This window comes from Ranitomeya variabilis, chromosome 1, assembly GCF_051348905.1.
Source record: "Ranitomeya variabilis isolate aRanVar5 chromosome 1, aRanVar5.hap1, whole genome shotgun sequence".
Classification (NCBI taxonomy): domain Eukaryota; kingdom Metazoa; phylum Chordata; class Amphibia; order Anura; family Dendrobatidae; genus Ranitomeya; species Ranitomeya variabilis.
Genome location: NC_135232.1, coordinates 573,560,110 through 573,577,693, shown reverse-complemented (window position 1 = coordinate 573,577,693; position 17,584 = coordinate 573,560,110). Strand labels below are relative to the sequence as shown.

The following is a 17,584-nucleotide window of genomic DNA, read 5'->3' as shown; positions in this document are numbered from 1 at the left end:
AGCAATTGTACAGATAAAAGAAAAGATCTTTAACTTAATTTAATAGTAACTTTTCTTATTGTGAAGCACTATAAAAACCGATTATCAATCCTCTCAAAACCATGCATGGCCCGAATATAATAATAAATGCTTGTCGGAAAGTCAAATTCATAATGTAGATGAATTCTCTGGGATAATGTTCAGGTATGAGAGCTGTAGACTTAGATCTCTGCCCATCTTTAAACAGAAGACCACCTCTAGTCTCTGCTCTGTTATTGTGGCACTTTGCTATCATTCCCTTCTCAAAATGTTGTGATTGTGAGCACGGATCTACATATAGGATTATTATATGACATTTTGTGTTTCTTTGAGGAGTGTTGTCAAAAACAAAATATTTTTAGATAATAGTGAATACAAATATAGTTATGCAAAGAAGGTCATGTGCATGCACGCCTACTTCTTGACCCAACTTTGGTGGAATGTAATCTATGGCTTTTTCAAAGTGTCAAGGACTTTTTTCCAGATCATTAATTTAGTTTTAGTACATATTATAAAAAGTATACTTATTTTAAACATGGCTTTCATACGGAACACTTTATATTTCTAGGAGACCCTTTGCACTCAATATTTAAACTGAGAGATTTTCATGTTTCATGAACAGAATTATGGGCACTTCAAATCAGTCTTTGGTTACACAATTCATTATCATAGGCTTCCCTGACCTCAAAGAAGCTGAAGGTTTGGTTTTCACCCTTCTGAGTATTATCTATGTCTTCACACTTAGTGGTAATGTTGTAGTCATTACCCTAATCTGCACTCATCATCACCTTCATGTTCCTCTCTATATCTTTGTTGTGATACTTTCCTTCCTGGAGATCTTTTACACAGGAGTCACTATTCCAAAAATGTTGGCAAATTTGTTAAATGAGAAAGTTATTTCATATTTTGGATGCCTTCTCCAAATCTACTTTCTTCATTGTTTGGGTATTACGGAAACGTATCTTCTAACAGCCATGGCTTATGATCGTTACATGGCCATTTGTAACCCTTTACAATATCCTTCTATTATGACAAATAGTTGTTGTTTTCAGTTAGCAGCGTGTTGTTGGGTTGTTGGCTTCTTTGGACCTTTGACTCAGATTATCTTGCTATCTCGTCTTTCCTTTTGTAAGTCAAACAAGGTTGAACATATCTTCTGTGACTTTACACCACTGATAAACTTGGCATGTTCTGATACGTCACTCAACATCACCGTTGACTTTGCAATCAATTCTTTCCTTCTCTTCTTGGCCTTTGTATGCATTATCACATCCTACAGCAAAATCATTTCAGCAGTTTTAAAAATAAAGACAGCGGCAGGAAGGAAAAAGGCTTTTTCTACCTGCGGTGCCCACCTTACTGTTGTTCTGCTCTTTTTTGTCAGTGTGGGTTTTATGTATGTCAGGTTGACCAATAATCCTTCGGTAAGGTTTGATCGTGTGATGGCTGTCATCTACTCAGTATTAACACCAATGTGTAATCCAATCATTTATAGTCTGCGAAATCGCGAGATAAGAGAAATTTTGAAGAAGAAGTTGAGTGAACTATTCTAGAAGATTCATGTATTAATATATATATTATTTTTATTTATTTTTACTTATTAAACCAGATATTGATACATATTTTGGGGGGAACCTGTCTTTATACTTTTATGGTAAATTTTGTATTTTTTTTTTTTATTTTGTTCTTTTTATGATGACATCTGTTTACAACATTGAGCAACACAATGGACTCTAAGAAACAATGAAGCAATGGAGTGGAGATTTTTCATTTATCGGTTCTTCTATGGGAGAGTTTTTGTGCAGGAAAGTAAAGGAAATGATTTGTGAAGGGTGTAATCCTGTATTACTTACATATGATTGATACTTTCCATGAAATTAATGAGATTATAGAAAAGTAATTGGTATAGATCAGTAAAGGACAGCCTAGTATAACTCTTTGCAACAAACATATTTTGTTTATAAATATAGCATCATGAAAAATAAAACATTTTTTTTTACAAATGTTTAATTTTAGCATAAAAACTTTATTAAAACAATATTTTATGAGTGCGCAGGATAAGTACAGCAACTGTTTTTTTTTTCTTCACTTTGTATTCTGTGGTTGGGATCTGTTCTCACTTATCTGGGTAAATTAAACATTTTCCTAATAAATGCCAAATATAATAATATAAACTCTTTCTTCTGTCTCTCAAATATTATTACACAGCATTTTATATTTCAGACTGTTAACATGTACAGTGTATCACAAATATGAGTACACTCCTCACATTTTTTAAAAATATTTTAGATATTTTCATGTGACAACACTGAAGATCTGACACTTTGATACAATGTAGTCAGTGTGCAGCTTACATAACAGTGTAAACAAAAAAGTTGCACTCTGTAGTGCTCAATCATGTCAATATGAAATATATGAATTATGAATATTAGCGCTACAGAGTGCAACTTTTTTGTTGTATATGGAGGTAGCTGCTCCTAGTATGCACCTGTTCACACTAGCTTGGAGGTGCCAGTCAGTCTATTGTTATTGTATATTAGCTCTCTGACCAAGCACTCAGCCCTTCAACATGTGGTGGATTTTAATTGCAACAGGATCCTACCTACACATAAAATCAGACTTTGAAGAGAGGCATTCACATCTACCCAGGAATTCAGACTTCAGTCTTAGAGAGGTGTTCACACTAGACACGTTAGGACCCAGCAGTTTTGAGACCACCTTGTCATTGATTGATGGGCATGCATGAATTGGCCAAATTATGTGCTAAGCGTCTCATTTTTTTCTAGTATCCAGAGCAGTATTGCTATTCTTATTTTGTATAGTTCATATTGACATTCTTTAGCACTACAGAGTTCAACTTTTCTTGTTTATTGTATATGGAGGCAGCTGCTCCTAGTATGAACCTGTTCACATTAGCTTGGAAGTGCCAGTCAGTCTTTTTGTCATTGTATACTAACTCTCTGACAGATCACTCCACCCTTCAGTATGTGGTGGAGTTTAATTGCAACAGATTCCTACTTACTAGTGATGGGCGAGCACAAAAATGCTCAGGTGCTCGTTGCTCGGGTCGAGCAAATTGGAATACTCGGGTACTCGACCCAGGCAACAAGACCAATGTAAGTCTATGGGAAACCCGAGCATTTTTGCCCGCGACCCCCCCCCCCCGGAGGTCCTTTTAAGGTCTAAAAACATTAGAAATCAATGGGAACAGTGCTCAAATGACACAGGAACATCATGGGGAAGACTCCTGGAAACATTTCTGACTCCTAGGTAAAAGCTGTGACCAATGTTGTCAAAGTGTGACGACACTAAAACATACAAAAATGAGACCAAAATGGATTTTCCTGTGAAATATGCTAAGGAACATCCTTTCCAGGGTATTAATTTATATGTAAAGCAAAATAAAGACCCCCCCCCCAAAAAAAAAAGTACCTCCACCACTTTGGCTATGTTCACTCAGCGGTTTTGAAGTGTTTTTCAACTTTAACCCCTTTCTGCCAGCTGACGGAATAGTACGTCAGCTGGCAGATCCTCTGCATTGTTGATGGCTGATTGCTTTGAGCGCCAGCCTGTGGTCGGCGTTCAAAGTACACCTGCATTTCTGCTACATAGAGGTGATCTGTACTTCACCTCTACGTAGCAGAGGCGATCGAGTTGTGTATGCTTCTAGCCTCCTATGGAGACTATTGAAGCATGCCAAAATAAAAAAAAAAAGTATTTAAAAATATAAAAAAATAAAAAATATATAAAAGTTCAAATCACCCCCCCTTTCGCCCCAATCAAAATAAAACAATAAAAAAAAATCAAACATACACATATTTGGTATCCCCGCATTCAGAATCGCCCGATCTATCAATAAAAACAAAGGATTAACCTGACTGCTAAATGGCGTAACGAGAAAAATAAAACAAACGCCAAAATTACGTTTTTTTTGTCACCGCAACATTGCATTAAAATGCAATAACGGGCGATCAAAAGAATGTATCTACACCAAAATGGCACGCAAAAAATAAGCCCTCACCTGACCCCAGATTACGAAAATTGGAGACGCTACGGGTATCGGAATATTGCGCAATTATTTTTTTTTTAGCAAACTTTGGATTTTTTTTTCACCACTTAGATAAAAAATAACCTAGACATGTTAGGTGTCTATGAACTCGTAATGACCTGGAGAATCATAATTGTAGGTTAGTTTTAGCATTTGGTGAACCTAGCAAAAAAGCCAAACAAAAAACAAGTGTGAGATTGCACTTTTTTTGCAATTTCATCGCACTTGGAATTTTTTTCCCATCTTCTGTTACAGGGCATGGTAAAACCAATGGTATCGTTCAAGAGTACATCTTGTCCCGCAAAAAATAAGCCCTCACATGGCCATATTGACGGAAAAGTAAAAAAGTTATGGCTCTGGGAAGGAGAGAAGCAAAAAACGAAAACTAAAAAACGGAAAAAGCTCCGGGGGTGAAGGGGTTAACATTGCTTTCAACCAATACAAATACATTCACTGGGAAATGTCATTGTAACATTTAACAACCCTAGCTGGCCATGTGGTGTGTGACACATCATCAGACTCATCCTGTTTAATTTATGAATGAGAGACTCTTAAAGTCACAAAGCCTACTTTTATAGTGGCATTAATATTCTTAAAGGGCCATTATTATACAGTGGGTCTCCTATACTGTTATTGCCTATGCAGTGAGTGGCTGGGTTGCCAAAAATTAAGACGCACCACAATACCTCTTTCACGAGATGTACAGGAGGGTCTTCTGAAATAATATTCCCATTATAAGAAAGTGGGTCTCCCATAGTGTTTGCCTATGCATTGAATACAAGGCCTGCTCTGCCCCAAAGCTCAAGGTACCCTAAAAAGCCTTTGAACCCACATGCTGGATAGCCACAAGAAAACCTAGTCCACATCATTCATTTGTTACTGCCATACTGTTTTCTTATGCATTGAATGCAAGGTCTGCCCTGCCCCAAAATCACACACAACCCAATAAGCCTTTGAAACCACGTACTGGATGACCCCAGGAAAACCAAGTTCACATTATTCATTTGGTACTGCCATACTCTTTGCCTATGCATTGAATGCAACGCCTGCCCTGTCTCAAAGTTACACACACCCCAATAAGCCTTTGAGCCCATGGCCACAGGAAAACCTAATTCACATTATTCATTTGTCACTGCCACACTGTTAGCCTATGCATTGAATGCAAGGCCTGCCTTGCAGCAAAGTTACACGCACCCGCCGCGACGCAGGACTGTGTCGGCTTCCTCCACTACGCCACCAACGCTTGCCCCTGACCTGCACATACAGCAGAGACGGACGTTGTGCCTCTATGCACTAGCAGCATACCCTATTATACATGTAGGTCACCTCTACAACTATCTGCCAGAACATGTCTGGTCTCCTGCATATATAAATAACACAGTACTATACCTCTATGTTCCTTCTGGGACACTGCAGAATTTAAAGGACGGACACAGCCTGAAATTTATAGTTTACTGTATCCACAGGACAGCCACAAGTCTCGTTCCAGCCGCAGATACGGCTTTAGTGCATGGGCTTACGTTCCCTAGCACTCCAGCTAGGTTATGCTTCTTCATCACTTTATCTGACACACCAAACGTAAAGGGTCCTTTCTTTGTATGCAACAGAGTTCTAACAGGCGATTTTGTGAACAAGGCCACGGGTTGGCCGAAACGTCAATTCGCCAAGTACTCCTTTCCACTGATTCAAATTTAATAAACTTGTTGATTTATGCAATTGAAAACCATACGAGTGCAGTGATTTTTCGGACTTCATGACGTGTGGGATTAAATATCCCGTTCACTGGCACCGTGAACTATATTGATTGAGTGCTAGCTTTCATTACTTTCTACTACAAAAAAATGACATTCAATCCCTTGGAGAAATTTAATTTGGAACTACTAAGTGTCCTTCGGGAGGCTTTAGATGCAAATATTATTAATAAGGATTTATTTACAGTTCTCCAGGTGCCTGAACCAACAATCTCTACACTTTATCTGCTGCCCAAAGTCCACAAAAATCAAATTACCCCACCAGGTAGACCCATCATTTCTGGGTGTGGGAATTTTCTAGAAAATGTCAATAAATTTGTGGACTCTAGATTAAAACCATTGGTTGAGGAACTACCTTCTTTTATTAAGGACACTAATGAGTTCTTTAAAAAAGTCGATGGGTTACACATTGGTGAAGATACTCTCCTGGTTTCATGTGACGTGGAGAGTCTATACACGAATATCCGCCACAGTGATGGTGTCCAGGCAGTAACATATTTTTTGGGGTCTTCAATTATGCCTAGTTCTATGAGACAATTTACTATACGGTTACTTGAGTTTTCATTGTCACACAATTTTTTTCTTTTCAAGGGGTCCCTCCATCTACAGCTCCAGGGCACAGCAATGGGTGCCTCTTTTGCGCCCGTGTATGCAAATTTATTCCTGGGGCTATGGGAGAGGGACCTCCTTATGTCAGAGACATGGATGGATCGCATCCTAATATGGGTGCGATTCATTGATGATGTATTTTTTATTTGGCAAGGGTTCGGAGGATTCCCTACATTCTTTTATGTCGTATCTTAATCATAATTCCTCGAACATCCATCTGACATATAAATTTGATTCAAATTCTCTGGACTTCCTTGATGTGAGTGTTTATAGAGGAGAGGATAATTGTTTATGCACCAATATTTTTAGGAAATCCACAGCGGTAAATTCTCTTTTACATGCAACCTCTACGCATCCCCCTGCAATGGTGCGTTCAATCCCTATAGGACAATTTTTACGCCTTAGAAGAATTTGCTCTAGTGACATTGAGTTTGAGAAACAAGCCCAAGATCTTAAAGAGAGATTTCTTGAACGAGGATACAGCAGACGTGCTATCAAAAAGGGATATAACCGTGCAAAAAATCTTACCAGACATCAAGCTTTGTATGGCCAACTAACCCCTAAATCTAACCAAGTAGTTAGGTATATTACTAGATATCATGGGCAAAATGATTTAATGAGATCATGTTTAGCTAAGTCATGGGGTATCCTTAAAGCGGACCCTATTTTGGCTCGTTATATTGGTGATAAACCAAATATCACCTATAGGAGACCTCAGAATTTAAAAGACCATCTTGTTAGGAGCCATTATGCCTACAATCCAGTTTTGCCCCCCTTCTTAATGAATGCCAAGCCCCCAATAGGCTGTAGACCATGTAGTAAATGTGTGGCTTGTCCCAACATCGATAGAGCGCAGACGTTCTGTAACTCTAAAGGGACAATGACCTATGAAATTAAACAGGCTATAACATGCACAACTACAGCCGTCATCTATTATGCCACATGCCCATGCTCACTAATCCATGTGGGCATGACCACTCGTCAACTAAAAGTACGGGTTCGCGAACATGTGCTGGGGATAATAGCGGCAAAGGATATTGAGGATATATCCCTTTTAAAAACTATTCCCAAACACTTCAAAATGAAACACAACTGAGAGGCATCACTTTTGAGGGTTAAGGGAATTGACAGAATTAGACCGAATGAGAGAGGAGGGAAAATTAGTACAATACTGGCACAAATGGAGACTAAATGGATTTGGTCATTGAATACTGTGTCTCCAGATGGATTAAATGAAAATTTGAGCTTTGCCTCGTATTTATAACACCACTTTTTAGTCATATAGTGATTTTATGCTTTTAGGATTTCTTTTAATGTTGTTTGTGTATCTTATGTGGCTTATATTGATTTTAATAACACAAAAAATTTTTCTTGTTATGCATTTCTTAGTTTATTTACACTTACATTTTATGGCCTGGTTATGTGGAGCGATCCTCTTTCCGTTGGCTGCGTGGAATGGACTACTCTGTGTTTCGGTCCAGATAGATTAGGATTGATCACTCGTATCTTCCACTGTTCCTGGATTACATCGTGTCTATAAAGAACATGGATCGATATGTCATTTATGGAGAAATATTTTGTCTGTTTTGGCTATTTTATTTTATAATATGTATATTATTTTTTTGCATTAATATATTACTTAATGTCCTTATATTTTTGTATATGCGTAGACATGTGCACCAGCGCATGCATGTATATACAGTGAATATAATTTTGTTTATTGTTTGTAGCCTTGTGATTGGTTATTAATCATATATGTCTCACATCTGTAGAATTTGTACATGTATATATATATATATATATATATATATATATATATATATAATTGTGTTTATGTAATTTATTATTTATTTTTTTTGTTTAATACTTAGTATTGCTACGAATATTTCATATTATACTGCTTTGATCCATATTTCTCCACTATGTTGCAGCCCTTAATTTAGTGTACACAATGTGTGTTATTACAACTTAACTTAATTCCCCCGTTCCCTTGCGATGATCCTGGTAGTGCGCCTGCGCTGTCTGTGTCCTGGAGCCCTGGCGTGCGCGTCACTGTGTCCTAGCAACGCCGGGTACTCCGTCCCTGTGCGTGCGGTCATGTGACCTGGACGCTTGGACTTCCGGGTCCTCTAGACGACGCATGCGCCGTACATGCCCGGGTCACTTCAATGGACGCGGTAATAATATAAAAAGCCCCTCTAGTATACAGTCACCAGTCGAAGGAAGAGATTCCGAAACGCGCGTCGGGGTGCGCGGTGACAGGACTTGGTGACCTTCATAGAGGTATATTGCGGACACAATTGCCCCCTAATGGTTTTTCTTTACTTTGCACTCTGCACTTTATTGGTGTTTGTCACTGAGCCCGCAAGTCGGACTTTGCATCCTGCAGGCTCTGCACATATCTTATTATTGCTTTTTTGCACAGTTATTCTCTGCAGCAACTATTGATGTGGAATATATATCTTTTTAATAGACATACTTATTTTTACACCTTATTATCACACATTGTTCTACCATTTTTTATTGGCAATTTTTTACTATGGATTTTTTTCACTAATTTTGGCACATAGTCTGCATATGCTATATTGGAGGTCACTAATTTATATTTAGTATGGTAATTTTTATATGATTCTTTTATGGTCCTGTCATAATTTGCGTACTACATTTATTATTTTAAAATATATTTTTTTATTGTGCCACTTTCTCCTTTAATAAAGGCCATTTATACCATTCTTCTGTGTGGGTACACTCTTTTGGCTATCCATGGTTTTAGTTGTTGTAGTTGGTTCTCTATACAGTGAATGCAAGGCGTGCAAAAAATTAGGAGGCACTCCAATGCCCCTTGAAAGAAATGTGGAGAAGTGCCTAATAAAAAATGTTCCTATTATAAAGGAGCGGGTCTCCTATACTTGTAATGCCCATGCACTAAAGTGTATGGGCTGACAAACATTTCCCCCTGGGGGTTCCCTTTTTTTTTCAAAAATTTTTTGCGGGCATCATAAGCACTCTTGCAGAAAACTAGAGTGACTGTTGCATCACAGAATACGTTCACCTGGTGTTCTAGCGGTGGTGTCTGAAGAGACGTGGAGGATACCCTCCAATGAATCTGTTCCCAATTTAAAGGAGCAGGTCTCCTATATTTGGAATGCCCATACACTAAGTGTATGGGCTGACAAACATTTCCCCCTTTGGGGGTACATATTTTTTTTTAATTATTTACGGGCATCATACACGCCCTTGTCAAAAAATAGAGTGTCTGTTGCATCTCGGAATACGTTCACTTTGGTGTTCTAGTGGTGGTGTATGAAGAGATGTGGAGGATGTCCTCCTATGAATTTATTCCCAATTAAAAGGAGCGGGCCTCCTATATTTAACATACACTAAGTGTATGGGCTGACAAACATTTCTCCCTGGGGGGGTACACATTTTTTTTAAATTATTTACGGGCATCATAAACATCCCTGCAAAAAAATAGAGTGGCTGTAGCATTATGGAACATGTTCACCCTGATGTTCTAGCAGTTGTGGATGATGAGGAGGAGGATAACTCCAAATAGCCAAAATCAGGAAGCTTATACCCATGTGTAGGTGTGAAGAGGTGCATGGGATTACACCTCCCAAAATAAAACACTGAAATGGAGGTTATGTTTCATTTATGATCATTCAGTGGTGTACAGAAGTCTGTCCCAATCCAGCCCTTGTTCATTTTTATAAGAGTCAGCCTGTCAGCATTTTCAGTTGACAGGCGGATGCGCTTATCAGTTATAATTCCACTAGCTGCACTAAAAACCCGCTCTGACAAAACGCTAGCTGCAGGGCAGGCCTGGACCTCCAAGGCACAGAGAGCCAGTTCATGCCATGTGTCCAGCTTGGATACCCAATAATTGAAAGGCACAGAGTAATCACAGAGGACATTGGTACGGTCAGCAAGGTACTCCCTCAGCATCTTCCCAAACATTGCACTCCTTGTGACAGTACCCTTTGCCTCTGGGCCAGGGCGATGGGACAGTTTGAGAAGACTCTCCCAGAAGTTTACCAAAGTTCCTCAGCCTCTGCTGGGTTGGAGTTGTGTCTCTCGCCTGTACTCCTTGGTTGTCCAACGAACTATGACGTCTGCCGCCAGCGTTCTCAGATGTGAATTTTTAAGTATTTCCACAACAAAGGCCCTCTGGTACTGCACCATTTTAGTAGACCTGTCTGCCTCTGGAAGAATAGATTGAAATTTCTCCTTGTAACGTGGGTTTAGAAATGTCACCAACCAGTAATGAGTGTCAAGGAAAATGTTCATAATGTGAGGGTCACGGGAAAGGCAGCACAACATAAAGTCAGCCATGCATGCCAGACTGCTAACAGGCAAAACTTCCATCTCCTCATCACGAGGATGACTGACTATGCTGTCCTCCTCCTCCTCCCTGTCCTCAGGCCATCCACGATGACAGATGGTATGACAGTTGTGCTTGTAGTACCATCTTTAGCACATGAATGTAGCTCCTGTTTTTCCTCCTCTTCCTCATTGTCTACCAATCCATGTTGTGACGACATGAGGCTGGGCTGTGTGTAGTCACCCTGTATGGTTCCTTGCTCCATGTCCTCGTGCTCCGCCTGCAATGCATCCTCTTTCATTGCGAGCAGAGAGCTTTTCAGAATGCAGAGAAGCGGGATGGTGATGGTAATTATTACTTCATCACCACTCACTATCTTAATGGAGTCCTCAAAGTTTTGTAGGATGGTATATATGTCTGACAACCATGTCCACTCCTGAGGTCTTATGTGAGGAGTCTGAACTGAATAACGACAGCCTTGTTGATGCTGGTAGTCAACAACTGCCCTCTTCTGCTCACAAATCCTTTCCAACATATTCAGTGTAGAGTTCCAGTGCATGGGGACATCACACTTCAGTCAGTGAGCCAGAAGCTGCAAACGCTGCTGAAGCACAGCAAGGGCAGCTGAAGCTATAGCTGACTTTCTAAAAATGGGCACACAGACGGCATACTTTCACAAGCAGATCTGGCAGCTTCGGGTAGCTTTTGAGTAACCGTTGAACAACGAGGTTAAACACATGGGCCAGGCATGGTACATGTGTGAGCTCACCTCGCCTCAGAGCCGCTACCAAGATCCAGCCATAGTCACACACAACTATGCCTGGCTGTAGGTTTAAAGGTGTCAGTCACAAATCTGACCGCTCTTTCAGAACTGTCCACAACTCTTCAGCATTGTGCGGTTTGTCACGTAAGCAGATTAGCTTCAGCACAGCCTGTTGCCGCGTGGCTGAGGCACTGCTGCAGTGTTTCCAGTTTCTGATTGATGTGTTTATTTCAGAGATAGAGGCTGAAGAGGAGGAGGAGGAGGTGCAGTAATAATAATAATAATAATAATTTTATTTATATAGCGCCAACATATTCCGCAGCGCTTTACAACTTGTAGAGGGGACTTATACAGACAACAGACATTACAGCATAACAGAAATCACAGTTCAAAACAGATACCAGGAGGAAAGAGGGCCCTGCTGCTCGCAAGCTTACAATCTATGAGGAAAAGGGGAGACACAAGAGGTGGATGGTAACAATTGCTTTAGTTATTTGGACCAGCCATAGTGTAAGGCTCGGGTGTTCATGTAAAGCTGCATGAACCAGTTAACTGCCTAAGTATGTAACAGTACAGACACAGAGGCTATTAACTGCATAAAGTGTATGAGAACATGATGGAGGAACGTGATTATGTTGTTGTTTTTTATTAATAGGCCACACAGGGATAATTAGGTTAATGCGTTGAGGCGGTAGGCCAATCTGAACAAATGAGTTTTTAGTGCACGCTTAAAACTGTGGGGATTGGGGATTAATTGTATTAACCTAGGTAGTGCATTCCAAAGAATCGGCGCCGCACGTGTAAAGTCTTGGAGACGGGAGTGGGAGGTTCTGATTATTGAGGATGCTAACCTGAGGTCATTAGCAGAGCGGAGGGCACGGGTAGGTTGGTAGACTGAGACCAGAGAGGAGATGTAGGGTGGTGCTGAGCCATGGAGTGCTTTGTGGATGAGGGTAGTAGTTTTGTACTGGATTCTGGATTGGATGGGTAGCCAGTGTAATGACTGGCACAAGGTAGAGGCATCGGTGTAACGGTTGGCGAGGAATATGATCCTGGCAGCAGCATTCAGGACAGATTGGAGCGGGGAGAGTCTGGTAAAAGGTAGGCCAATTAGTAGAGAGTTACAATAGTCCAGACGAGAATGAATAAGTGAGACAGTAAGAGTTTTTGCAGAGTCGAAAGTAAGAAAAGGGCGAATTCTGGAAATGTTTTTGAGATGCAGATAAGAAGAGCGAGCCAGTGATCGGATGTGGGGGGTGAATGAAAGCTCGGAATCAAGGATGACTCCAAGGCAGCGGGCATGTTGCTTTGGAGTAATGGTGGAACCGCACACAGAGATGGCAATGTCGGGCAAAGGTAGGTTTGTAGAGGGAGAGAACACGAGGAGTTCAGTTTTTGACAGGTTCAGTTTCAGATAGAGGGAGGACATGATGTTAGAGACAGCGGTAAGACAATCACTGGTGTTTTCTAAAAAGGTCGGCGTGATAACAGGAGAAGAGGTATATAATTGGGTGTCGTCAGCATAGAGATGGTACTGGAAACCAAATCTACTGATTGTTTGTCCAATAGGGGCAGTATACAAAGAGAAGAGGAGGGGGCCTAGGACTGATCCTTGAGGAACCCCAACAGTAAGGGGAAGGTGAGAGGAGGAGGAACCAGCAAAACAAACAGTGAAGGATCGGCCAGAGAGATAGGAGGAGAACCAAGAGAGAACGGTGTCCTTGAGGCCGATGGAGCGGAGCATAGTGAGGAGGAGCTGATGATCCACAGTGTCGAATGCTGCGGAGAGATCCAAGAGAATTAGCATGGAATAGTGACCATTAGATTTAGCTGTTAGTAGGTCATTAGAGACTTTAGTGAGGGCAGTTTCAGTAGAGTGTAAAGAGCGGAAACCAGATTGAAGAGGGTCGAGAAGAGAATTATCTGAGAGATAGCGGGTAAGACGGGAGTGGACCAGGCGTTCCAGGAGTTTAGAGATGAAGGGAAGATTAGAGACAGGTCTATAATTAGCGGCACAATTTTGATCGAGGGAGGGCTTTTTAAGTAGTGGATGTATGATGGCATGCTTAAATGAGGAGGGAAAAATACCGGAAGTGAGGGAAAGGTTGAATATTTTTGTTAGGTGAGAGGTGACAGCCGGGGAAAGGGACTGAAGGAGATGCGACGGAATGGGGTCGCTGGTGCAAGTGGTCGGGCGTAGACTGTGGGGGCAACCCTATTAGCTTCAGCACAGCCTGTTGCTGCTTTGCTGAAGGAGTGCTGCAGTGCTTCCAGCTTGTGACTGATGTGGTCAATTCGGAGATGGAGGCTGAAGAGGAGGAGTTGCAGGAGCTGTAGACTGTGGGAGCAATCCTGATTGAACTAGGGCTCCCAATCCTCGGCATCGGGAGGATGTGTTCCATCCCAATGTCCGACTGGGTCCTCGCTTCCACTATGTTTACCCAGTCTGCCATCAGTGAGATGTACCGTCCCTGCCCACAAGCACTTGTTCACATGTCCGCGGTTATGTCGACTTTCCCAGTAACAGCATTGTTGAGGGCATGGGTAATGTTGTGGGACACGTGCTAGTATAATGCCGGCACGACATACTGGGAGAAATAGTGGTGGCTGGGGACTGAGTACCTTGGGACGACTGCCGCCATCAGGTTGTGAAAAGCTTCCTTCTCCACAAGCCTAAAAGGCAACATTTCAAGCGCAAGCAGATGAGAAATTTGTGAGTTTAGTGGCCTGTGGCGTTGGCTGCATATTTCCGCTTATGCTCAAATGACTTGGGTATAGACAACTGAAGGCTGCGCTGAGACAAGGACGTGGACGTGCTTGATGATGGTGTAAGTTGACTGTGGGCAATGACAGGTGCAGGATGCGAGGCATCTTTGCATGCACCGTGCACAGAGGATTGGCTAGCACGCAAAACTGAATGAAGCAGTGGTGTCACCCGCAGACACTGTTCCTGGAGACTGGGGTCGGCCCACAAAGTCGTGTGCTTTACTACCATGTGTCTGATCATGCTGGTGGTGGTCAGGCTGGTAGTTTTGCTACCCCTGCTGATGCAGTCATGGCAGGTGGTGCAAATGGCCTGTTTGGGGTTATCGGCAGAGTCTTTAAAAAACAACCAGACTCCGAAAGACCTAAAAGTTGGAATGGCAACTTCCCTCATGTTGGTGTTACGGGGGACGGATGCATGCCTTTTGTCTGTGGCCACCACACTTCTTCTTCCTGCCTGTTGGGGTGCTATGCCTCTTTCCCCATGTGTGCTGCTGTCCTCGTTCTGCATGTCCTCCTGCCAGGTTGTGTCAATTACTATATCATCCACCACCTGGTCTTTCACATCCGCACCCTGATACTCCTGACTTTCTGGCAATTGTGTCTTATCATCGACCACTTCTTGTGACACTTTTCCACTGTCACCTTTGTGTGGCAGTGGCTGCTCAAATATTTGGGTATCGCTACATGCAATCTCATTTTGCCTCGCTTCAAATGGACTGGCCGAGAGTCCTGAATCTATAAATGGAAAAGTGAACAGCTTTTCAGAGTGTCCAAGTTTGGGATCAGTTGTCTCCGGGCATTCGGCATGGTGGGAGTAAGAAGGATCAGGGTGAGTAATATGTGGTCCAGACTCACGGCTACTCAGACTAGACGTGTGGAAGACGTGGTGGTGGTGGTGGCAAAGTGACTGTAAGCATTATCCACTATCCAACTAACAACCTTTTGACACTGCTCTGGGTTCAATAGTGGTGTGCTGTGGTCCCCTAGTAATTGAGACAGGAAGGTCGAGTGAGAAGATGTGGGTATTTGTTGTGACCCACTTTCAGCTTGCCCACGGCCTCGGCCTCTGCTTGCACCATCAGCATCACGTCCACTTCCCTGTCCCTTGCCACGCACCTTTACCAATTTAAATGGACTACTAAAATATCTTCCACATTCACTACAAATGGCTGAATTTGGAGCAAACTTACATGTAATCTGTGTGTGTAAAAACCACAGTTTAAATTATCTGGAATGTAAGTAAAACATTTTTAAAACTGTTGTAAATAACTAGGGTAAGACACAGCAAAACCAGTTCAACGGATCCCTCATATGCCACAATTTTTAGCCCTCAGATAAAGGAGTCATTTGACAGAGATACCACTCTGTTCAATATGTGGCCTGTATATTTTTAATTTAAACATAAAAATACTGTATAGAATGAGGGTAACACACCGCCAAAAAAAACGTGAATGTAGGCCCGAAATGCCCAAATTTGTAGCCCACAGATAGATCAGGCATCTGACAGAGGTACCACACTGTTCAATCTGTGGCCTCTATTTTTGCATTTTTTACCCCAAAATACTGTAAAGAAGGAGGGTAACAGACAGTAATTACAGTAGAATGGAGGCGTTAAATGGCCATATTTGTAGCCCACAGATAGATCTGACATCTGATAGAGAAACCACAATGCTCAATATGTGGCCTGTATTTTTGTATTTTTTACCCCAAAATACTGTGTAGAATGAGGGTAACAGACAGCAAATGCAGTGGAATGTAGGCCTGAAATGCCCAAATTTGTAGCCCACAGATAGATCTGGTATCTGATAAAGGTACCACACTGTTCAATCGGTGGCCCCTATTTTTGTATTTTTCCACCAAAATACTGTATAGAATGAGGGTAACATACAGCAAATACAGTGGAATGGAGGCGTTAAATGCCCAAACTTGTGTCCCACAGATAGATCTGGTTTCTGACAGAGAAACGACAATGCTCATTATGTGGCCTGTATTTTTGTATTTTTTATCCCAAAATACTGTATAGAACGAGGGTAACGGACAGCAAATACAGTAGAATGGAGGCGTGAAATGCCCAAATTTGTAGCCCACAGATAGATCTGGCGTCTGACAGAGAAACCACAATGCTCAAAATGTAGCCTGCATTTTTTACCCCAAAATACTTTATAGAATGAGGGTAACAGACAGCAAATACAGTGGAATGAATGCGTAAAATGCCCACATTTGTAGCCCACAGATAAATCTGGCATCTGACAGAGAAACCACAATGCTCAATATGTAGCCTGTATTTTTGTATTTTTTACTCCAATATACAGTATAGAACAAGGGTAGCAGACAGCAAATACAGTGGAATGTAGGCCTGAAATGGCCAAATTTGTAGCCCACAGATAGATCAGGCATCTGTCAAAGAAACCACAATGCTCAATGTATGGCCTGTATTTTTTTTTTACCCCAAAATGCTGTATAGAATGAGGGTAACAGACAGCAAATGCAGTGAAATGTAGGCCTGAAATGCCCAAATTAGTAGCCCACATATAGATCTGACGCTTGACAGAGAAACCACAATGGTCAATATGTGGCCTGTATTTTTATATTTTCCCCCCAAAATACTGTATAGAATGTAGGCCTAAAATGCCCAGATTTGTAGCCCACAGATAGGTCAGGCATCTGACAGAGAAACCACAATGTTCAATATGTGGCCTGTATTTTTTTTCCCCAAAATACTGTATAGAATGAGCGTAACAGACAGCAAATGCAGTGAAATGTAGTCCTGAAATGCCCAAATTAGTAGCCCACAGATAGATCTGGCAGGCATTTGACAGAGAAACCACAATGCTCAATATGTGGCTCGTATTTTTGTTTTTTCCCCAAAAAATACTGTATAGAATCTAGGCCTGAAATGCCCAAATTTGTAGCGCACAGATAGATCAGGCATCTGACAGGAAACCACAATGTTCAATATATGGCCTGTATTTTTTTTTACCCCAAAATACTGTATATAATGAGGGTAACATACAGCAAATGCAGTGAAATGTAGGCCTGAAATGCCCAAATTTGTATGTAGCCCACAGATAGATCTGGCATTTGATAGAGAAACCACAATGCCCAATATGTGGGCCTGTACTTTTGTATTTCTTCCCCCAAAATACTATATAGAATATAGTATGTGTATATATATATATATATATATATATATATATATATATATATATATATATATATATAGAATGAGGGTAACAGACGGCCAATACAATGGAATGGAGGTCTGATATGCCCAATTTTGTAGCCCACAGATAAATCAGGCGTCTGAC

At 41.3% G+C, this 17,584-nt stretch overlaps 1 protein-coding gene across 1 annotated transcript; it reads left to right on the top strand.

Annotated features, from left to right (window-relative positions):
* Nucleotides 1–531: 531 nt before the first annotated feature.
* Nucleotides 532–1,915, top strand: LOC143805560 (olfactory receptor 6N2-like). The gene has a single exon (XM_077285089.1). It carries the CDS (start codon nt 633–635, stop codon nt 1,569–1,571), a length of 939 nt encoding a protein of 312 aa, XP_077141204.1. The 5' UTR covers nt 532–632; the 3' UTR covers nt 1,572–1,915.
* The last annotated feature ends 15,669 nt before the right edge of the window (nt 1,916–17,584 follow it).

Coding starts and splice junctions, on each gene's coding strand:
- LOC143805560 (XM_077285089.1), top strand. CDS start 633: ATGAACAGAATTATGGGCACTTCAAATCAGTCTTTGGTTACACAATTC.